At 49.6% G+C, this 8,611-nt stretch overlaps 1 protein-coding gene across 1 annotated transcript; it reads left to right on the forward strand.

The window, feature by feature from the left end:
- Nucleotides 1–15: 15 nt before the first annotated feature.
- On the forward strand, nt 16–8,430 carry TFIP11 (tuftelin interacting protein 11). The gene is made up of 12 exons (XM_083803357.1): nt 16–338; nt 616–772; nt 1,408–1,564; nt 2,064–2,191; nt 2,663–2,815; nt 3,411–3,920; nt 4,623–4,729; nt 4,946–5,114; nt 5,320–5,563; nt 6,228–6,370; nt 6,646–6,811; nt 7,991–8,430. Exons 1-12 carry the CDS (start codon nt 148–150, stop codon nt 8,344–8,346), a joined length of 2,481 nt encoding a protein of 826 aa, XP_083659483.1. The 5' UTR covers nt 16–147; the 3' UTR covers nt 8,347–8,430.
- Nucleotides 8,431–8,611: the final 181 nt, after the last annotated feature.

The raw sequence follows: 8,611 nt of genomic DNA on the forward strand, positions 1-8,611 counted from the left end.
CGGCCGCTCCTTCCGGGCGGCGTCTCTGTGGTGGGGCGGGGCGCGGTACCGGAAGTACCGGAGAGTACCGGAAGTACCGGAAGGGGACGGCGCGCTTCCGGCTACCGGGGGCTGAGGGGGCAGCGGCGGGCCGGGCCGGGGGGCGCCATGTCGATGTCGCACCTGTACGGCGCGGAGGACGGCGTGGAGCTGGAGCGCTTCGAGGTGTCGGAGTGGGACCTGCACAACGAGTTCAACCCGCACCGCGCGCGGCACCGGCCCTCCAAGGAGGAGGCCACGTACGGCGTGTGGGCGGAGCGCGACTCGGACGAGGAGCGGCCCAGCTTCGGCGGCAAGCGGTACGGGGCGGGGGGGGACGGGTCCGGTGCCTCCCGGCCGCGAGGGCCCCCCCCGGCCGGCCCCGGGGCTCCCCCGGGCATCCCCCGCTGCTCCCCGGTGAAGGCAGAGCCAGGCCGCGGCCCCCGCCGCCCCCTGCCCTCCCCGTTCGGCTCCAAGGCGCGGTACCGAGCCTCAGCCGCCCCCGGGCCCGTGCCGCTCCGCAGTGCCCCTCCCCTCCTCTCCCCCCCCCGGGGCCGGTCCCGGTCGGTGATCGCTCCCCGCTCTGTCTCGGTGCAGCTCCAGAGACTACTCGGCCCCCGTCAACTTCATCAGCGCCGGGCTGAAGAAGGCGGCGGCGGCGGAGGATGGCTCGGAGGAGGACTCAGAGGAAGATGAGAAGCCCGCCAAGCAGGAGGAGATGCCCAAGGAGTTCGTACCGAAGAAGCTCAAAACGGTGAGCGGCCCCGGGGAGGTTCGGTGCCGCGTGACGTGTTCATGGGGCGTAGGTGGTGGGCAGAGGCCGTGGAACAGTAAGGGAGCACGAAGGAAAGAGAGAAGTAACTGAAACCAGGGAGCCACGCGGGACAGCGTTCAGTTAAGGGAGGCGTTTTGTCTCTCTGCTCACGGTTATTCTGATGTCACGTTGTGCGCCCTTGGGAAAATCACTCCCTTGTGGGCTCTTTTGTCTTCCGAAATAATCCTTTGGTTAGCTGAGGTTAAACTAAAAGAATGTATGTTTTATTTTCTTTCTTTGGACAACCAAAACTCCAACTTCTTTAATTCCACTGAATGGTATGACTAAGATGAGAGTGTTACAGATTAAAAAAATAAAATGCTTATTTTCAACTATCAAATTCAGTAAGAATCAGGAAGCAGCTCCAGCTAAAGCCAGTGACAGAGCCTGATAACTGGCAGCTTCCATCGGCGCAGACGTGGCTCCCTGATGCAGTGAGCTGGAGAAGCAGCAGTGCGCTGCCGTGACATCTGAAGTGCTCCTGGGAAGTTCTGCCTCTCCGAGAGGAACTCAGCAGGGCTCGGCTGTTCTGGTTCCTTAAACATCTTTTGTGGCCTGTTTGTGTGTTTTAACAGGGCGGTAATTTCAAGCCTAGTCAGAAAGGCTTCGTAGGGGGGACAAAATCTTTCATGGACTTTGGCAGCTGGGAGAGACACACCAAGGGGATCGGGCAGAAGCTCCTCCAGAAGATGGGTTACGTTCCCGGAAAAGGTCTCGGGAAGAATGCTCAAGGTATTGCCATTGTCTGGTTGCTTCTTGTGAAGCTGTGAGTTAGAGAAGAGATTGAGCTCTTTAAAGAGCCCTCATCTTGAGGTGGCTTTCAAATGAGTTCTTGTTTCTCTTGCGAGTGATCTGGGTCCTCATGGCAAGGTTCAGTTGTGTTTAATTTACCAAAGGCCAGTGTTGTGTTCTTGTTCTCCTGCAAGTGAGAGCAGGAAGAAAGAAGGGAGACAAAATGCCCGGGGTTGGCAGCTCACAGAAAAGGAGATGTTACAGTATGTGATAGAATAAAAAAGCAATAAAATACAGATGTGAGTAACACTGTGTGCGTATGCAGATCAGTGATTCTGTGGCCATTAAGAAGTTAGTGAAGTGGAAAAGGATGCCAAAGAAATAGAGGTGGAGTGCTAGGCTGGGTGTTTGTGCTGGTCAGGTAATTCAGGTACTGTAAGAAAAACATTCTCTCTGAGTTAAGCTGCTCTTCCTCCTGACGTAACTGCTGTCTCGTTAGGTATTATCAACCCGATCGAGGCCAAACAGAGAAAAGGCAAAGGAGCTGTGGGAGCATACGGCTCTGAACGGACCAGCCAGTCTTTGCAAGACTTCCCTGTTGTCGACTCAGAAGAAGAAGCTGAAGAGGTATTTGTATGGTTCCCGGTACACCTGTTTTCCCTCTTACTTGTACAAAATCAGTTCTGGTATCCTCTTCCATGGGAAAGAAAACTAACTGAGGTCATTTTAGATACGAAGGTAAAGACGTATCTAAATGCAGTTCATGTGGTATCTTTTCTTGTCCTTGCAATGTTCTTTTTGTTGGTTCTGGCTCACTTTATTCTGGCAGTCTTCCTAGAACCCCATCCTCAAACAGTCCCCTCCCAAATAAATAGTTGGCTTCTGCTTAGAGGGGAAAAAAAAAAAGTAAGAAACATTCTGCTAGCCTTGAGAATAAGGTGGTTGGCCGAGCCAGCTGGCTGCTGTGCTTCACCTCTTTCCTTGTTCTTCCGCTCTACAGCATTCTTCATTGATCTGGTGGTTATTTTTTCCATAGGAAATAGACAATTTGGGGGTGAGACAGAGCATCAACAGCAACTTCTCTTCGTTTTTATTTAGGAATTTCAAAAAGAGCTCAGCCAGTGGCGGAAGGATCCCAATGGAGGCAAGAAAAAGCCCAAATACAGCTATAAGACAGTAGAAGAACTGAAAGCCAAGGGCAGGATCAACAAACAGCTTTCAGCCCCTCAGAAGGAGCTGTCTCAAGTCAAGGTAAGGCTGCTGCCCAAGTGGTGGCATCTCTGGAAGCCAATTCATCCATTAAATGTTGTGAGTCATTTTTAGCCTTAATAGAAGGCAGTTCTAAAAACCGACTGTCTACAGCCTCGTGCAAATCAAGGCCTCAGACTCATTATCAACTCATTTAACAGACCACAACATCACCTGGGATGTTGGGTTTGTTTGCTTTTGCAAGTTTTGTTTCACATTTGTCACAGCTCACACAGCTTAATTAAGAGATCCACCTAAAATTAATGTGTTTTAAAAAAGTATTAAATCACCTAAGCCTCCTATACAATAATGAGCAAAATACTGCGTGCATCAATGCAGTCTGTAGCAGTAAAATTGAGTTCAGAGGTAGTGTCTTCCAGCTCTGACTCCAAAGTGTTTTTTACTCGTTCTAAATCTTCGTGCCAGGAGCGGGCCTTTCTAGAGGTAGCGTCCTGTTGCCCCAGTTGAATGCCAGATCTCATTACTAGCCTGCAGGAGTAATGAAGGTTGTTGAAAATCTCCAATTTGGTAAGGGATTTCCTCCTGATTTAACATGAAATACGTTTTTTAAGACATGTATTTTCTTGTTTGTTGGAAGGTGATAGATATGACGGGCCGGGAACAAAAGGTTTATTACAGCTACAGTCAAATCAGCCACAAGCACAACATCCCAGACGACAGCCCTCAGCAGCCGCTGGGCAAGGACGCTAAGCCGCAGGGATTTGCCTTGCCTGAGCTGGAGCACAACTTGCAGCTCCTCATCGACATCACGGAGCAGGAGATCATCCAGAGCGACCGGCAGCTGCAGTACGAGAGGGACATGGTCGTCAACCTGACCCACGAGATTCAGAAGATGTCTGAGGTCCTCTCGCACGAGGAGACTGCCATCAGCAATCTCAGCAAGGTCCTGGACATGGTGGAGGAGTGCGAGAGGCGGATGCAGCCCAACTGCGAGAATCCCTTGACCCTGGATGAGTGTGCAAAGATTTTTGAAACGCTTCAAGACAAGTACTACGAGGAATACAGAATGTCTGACAGGGTGGACCTGGCAGTGGCAATAGTCTATCCCCTCATGAAAGATTACTTCAAGAACTGGGATCCCCTCAAGGTGCGCGCTAGTTCGATTTATCTGCAGTTCTTAATTGATGGCTTAAGCTTTTTATCATCTTGACTTCCCCCCTCCTTGCCCAGAATTCCTGTCCAGTTTGGAGAGAAAATAAAAAAAAGAGAGAGACCCTTCCTCTCACCTGGCAGGAGAAAAGAAGGCTCCAGAGAACGCTGCCAGCGTTCATGTCAGAGTGAGATAAATGTGCAGAAGGATGGATCCACTCTGCACACGCCCTCAGACGTTTCCTAAGGCCCAAGGCCGGTGTTCTGTAAAATGGCTGACAGTTTGGGAGCTTGTAAGATTAAAATCAAGTCTTTTCATGGACGTTAGGAAGAAAAGGCAGATAAAAGCTAAATCCCTAGTCCTTAGTTTTTGGAAAGCGGAGGGGTCTGTTTCTCAAGCAGTCAGGTGTGCGGTGTTTATTCCTAATGCCATTTAGGCTGTGGTTCATTAAGAGTCTGTATTCTCTCTGTGCCCCTGGAAAAGTTCTGACAATCCTCTTCCTCCTCCTGGAGGTATGATAAATCCATAAAGGGGGGGTTCCTCTTGTGGGACTTCAATAACTGCTGCAAGCTGCTGGCTTGTCTTCTGAGTCGGTGCAAAGGCTGTCTGGGGCTGGGCGTGCCATCGGCCTGTTCTGTGTAGGTATCGGCTGAAAGGAATGGAAAAGGATAAAGAGCGCTTACGCCTTGTCGTTCCCAGGACTGCACGTACGGCACGGACATGATAGCCAAGTGGAAGAGCCTTTTAGAAAACGACCAGCTCTTATCGCACGGCGGGCAGGACCTCTCGACAGATGCTTTCCACAGGTAAATCAGAAATTAATTGCACCTTGTTTAGTATCTTCAAATGCTGCTTCCTCAGTGATGGAAGAGAGAGAAGTGTGCTTTCCAGATGATTCTCTTGAGGTGTCCGTTAAAATCCAGCTGTTTACTATACAAAAGGAAGTAGCTTTTAAACAAGTTACCCGTTTGGTTTATCTAGGCTTGGGGCTACAGCTTTAAAATTTGATTTTTTTTTTCCAGACTGATGTGGGAAATCTGGATGCCGTACGTCAGAACCATAGTAGCTCAGTGGCAACCGAGGAACTGCGGATCGATGGTGGATTTCTTGGATAGCTGGGTACACGTTGTTCCCGTGTGGATACTGGATAACATTCTGGATCAGCTCATCTTCCCCAAGCTACAGAAAGAGGTAAGATGGGAGAGCTGCGCTAGAATGAAGCCTTACTCTGCACCAGCGATTCAATTTCAGCCAACCACCGCCTCCAAAACACCAGCCTGTTGCCTCTGTCGGCGTGTTTAGGAACTGGGGGGTTACGGTATGGCTCCTTCTGTATCTGGCAAGACTTGCTGCCAGCGGATAGACTTAAGAAATCTCTTCCGTGTTTTGCCTTAAGGTTGAAAACTGGAATCCTTTGACAGACACCGTCCCGATCCATTCGTGGATCCATCCCTGGCTTCCCCTGATGCAGGCACGATTAGAGCCGCTCTATTCTCCCATCCGAAACAAGCTGGCGAACGCGCTGCAGAAGTGGCATCCCAGCGACTCCTCAGCCAAACTCATCCTTCAGCCCTGGAAGGACATGTTCACACCTGGGTCGTGGGAGGCCTTCATGGTCAAAAACATCGTGCCTAAGCTAGGTGAGACAAGCCAAGTAACACCAATGTACGTGCTGCATCTGCTAGTTGTCACCTTCCCCCTTAACCCTTGAAAAATCACATGGGCATAATTGTCAACGTCACTTCAAAAATCAGCTCAGTGACTTTAGACAAAGTTTGCATCTTTTGTGTTACCACTACTATGCTTTTTTTTTTAAGAGGCGCAGACATTGTAGAAATTATGGGGAAGTCCTGTGATTATCCTCAGTGTTTTCTGTTTTATTTTTCTAAGTCATCTGATTCCTCTGTCCTTCAGCTGACAGGAATATCTGATGGCTGTCGGGTAGCAATGGAGAGGCATTCTGTGGCGTGATACTCCTGTATTCTTAGGCCTGTGTTAATGCGTTCACCGTGAGATTTTGCAATTCCTCAGTCAGCCATGCAACTTGGCTAAAAAGCTCTGTGGTCCAAAAAAAACCAAAAACAACAGTTGAACATTTTAAGTGTCTCAGCTCTGGCAGCAAATTGTGATCGTGGGAAATGGAAGTGCACTGTTCCAGCGTCAGGGATCAGGCAAACAGTTTAAAGAGCCCAGATGTCTCCTGGTGCAGTACCGTGGCTCCTCAAATCGTGTATATATCGTTGTGAAATAGGTCAGGGCGCTCGGAAGTCGAGTTCTCCTGTAACTCTTCTTCCTGTTTCCTAGGGATGTGTTTGAATGAACTCATCATAAACCCGCACCAGCAGCACATGGATGCCTTCTACTGGGTGATTGACTGGGAGGGGATGATTTCTGTCTCCAGTCTTGTCGGGCTGCTGGAGAAACACTTCTTCCCCAAGTGGCTGCAGGTGAGGAACTTACCAAGGTTGACTCATTTCTGACAGGCGTGATTCAAAGTGAAGTGTTTTAGTGACTCTGACCGAGCAATTGCCCCGGTGCTGAAATGGTTTAACTGCTACATGGAGCTGCTTCTGTTGCAGCTCCATACACAGGAGACCAGACTTTTTCCTCAGACTGTCGTGGTCCTTCTTTTACTGAAAGCTCAGTAATAAAGTAATGCATTATACGGACATTCTTTCATAAACGTGTCCAACTGAATTTGACTGGTCGTGTTGTTTTGCAGGTGCTGTGCTCTTGGCTCAGTAACAGCCCCAATTATGAGGAGATTACAAAGTGGTACTTGGGCTGGAAGTCCATGTTCTCAGACCAAGTGTTGGCACATCCTTCGATCAAAGACAAATTTAACGAAGCTCTTGATATCATGAACCGGGCTGTCTCTTCCAGCGTTGGTAGGTGGCTTCCTGTGATGGCTCCGCTTGCTGTGATGGCAGCACAGCAGCGCTTGGCTCTTGTGAGGCTGTATTTAGGAGTGGCCCTGCTAATCAGCACTGCAGCTGCTCCAGTGAGCGTTAAGAACCAAAGCGATTTTTATTTTGCTCTGCCCATAGTAATTATCTGTGCTTCACTGAAGCACAAACTGTTTTTTAGCGTCTGGTTGTCTGTGCCATGAGGTTACTGATCCTCCTTTCAGCCTAGCCTGGGTACAGTGTATTTTATGTCAGGAGGGAGCAGCAGAGACCATCATTGCAAAATGTTGGCTTCTGAAGCTATAATTTAGTGTGGGTTGGTTTTTTTCCTCCCTTTATGGTGAGATGCAGGTTCTTCTCCTTAGCTTTGGAGCAGCGCCCTTCCTTCCACGTGACCCTCCCTCTGATATAAAAGAGATCGTTAGGAATTTGCTGGAAATTAAACTGAGTAAAAAGGGAAGGAAATGCCTGAGGGAGCAGTGCCTGAAATTTGTCCTGCCCTCAAAGGCTGCTGTTTACCTGTGTTCTTCTTAGCCACTTGCTTCATAGTGTGATGGACAATTTGCATCGGAAACATGGATAATTCCTTAAGCTCTATTTTAAGTGTTTGTTCCTGTGGTAAGACAGGCAGGCATTGCACGAAGAGGAATCCAGCTATTGAGAGATTTCTGGCATGGTACTCGTGCAGCTACAAGGCGAACTGGGGCTCACGGCGAAAGCCCTGCGATGCAGCGCTGCTTCTTGCAGCGTGGTGCCTGTAGCCCGTAGCCGTGTTTTGCAACAGTCACTGTTTGTAACTCGGAGGTGGCACGTGGGGACCACGGGCTGGGTTTGGGCCTTGAGGAGTACATTTTGTTGTTGCTGTTTGTTGCCGTTTTCCCTTTTCCAGTAGGAGCGCAGCGTCCTCTTGTGCACGCTCAGATTCAGTTGGGGATTATATCCAACCCTGTCTCCTTTGCTGCAGTTCTCTGATTCAGCTATCTAGTCTGTCGTATTAACACTAACACTTACGCAGCAAAAGCTGTAAGGGATGATTCAGAACACTATGGCTCAACATTACTTATTTAAATAATATTTACTGTGTCCTGGACTGACTTTGCCCAGGGAGCCTGCACGAGGAGCAGGCTGGGACCTTGTTCTCACGCTTTGTCTGCCCACCAGGTGGCTACATGCAGCCGGGTGCTCGGGAGAACATCGCGTACCTCACGCACACGGAGCGGAGGAAAGACTTCCAGTATGAGGCCATGCAGGAGCGGCGAGAGGCCGAGAACATGGCCCAGCGAGGCATCGGCATGGCCGCCAGCTCCGTGCCGATGAACTTTAAGGACCTGATTCAGACCAAGGCAGAGGAGCACAACATCGTGTTCATGCCCGTGATCGGCAAGCGGCACGAAGGGAAACAGTTGTACACGTTTGGACGGATTGTGATCTACATCGACAGGGGCGTTGTGTTTGTGCAAGGAGAAAAGACGTGGGTGCCAACCTCCCTCCAGAGCCTCATCGATATGGCGAAGTGAGGCTCCTGCTTCGAACTGTGAAGATGATCTTAATGATATTTTTAGGGTAACTGTCTTAAAATAAAGAAGTTACAGATTTGTAAATAACGAAGCTTCAGCTGTGTACCAGGATCGGTTTCTTAGCTGCTCTGACAGGGTCAAGAGGTGAAATTATTCATGGAAGGTGGTGCTGAGGAGGAGCCAGCAGTTCCGATGTTGTGTAATTGCCACTTGTGACACCACTTCAGCAGTAATTGTTTGAAATCATCAGCCCAGTGAGGGTTAG

This window comes from Anser anser, assembly GCF_964211835.1.
Source record: "Anser anser genome assembly, chromosome: 18".
In the NCBI taxonomy this organism is placed as follows: Eukaryota; Metazoa; Chordata; class Aves; order Anseriformes; family Anatidae; genus Anser; species Anser anser.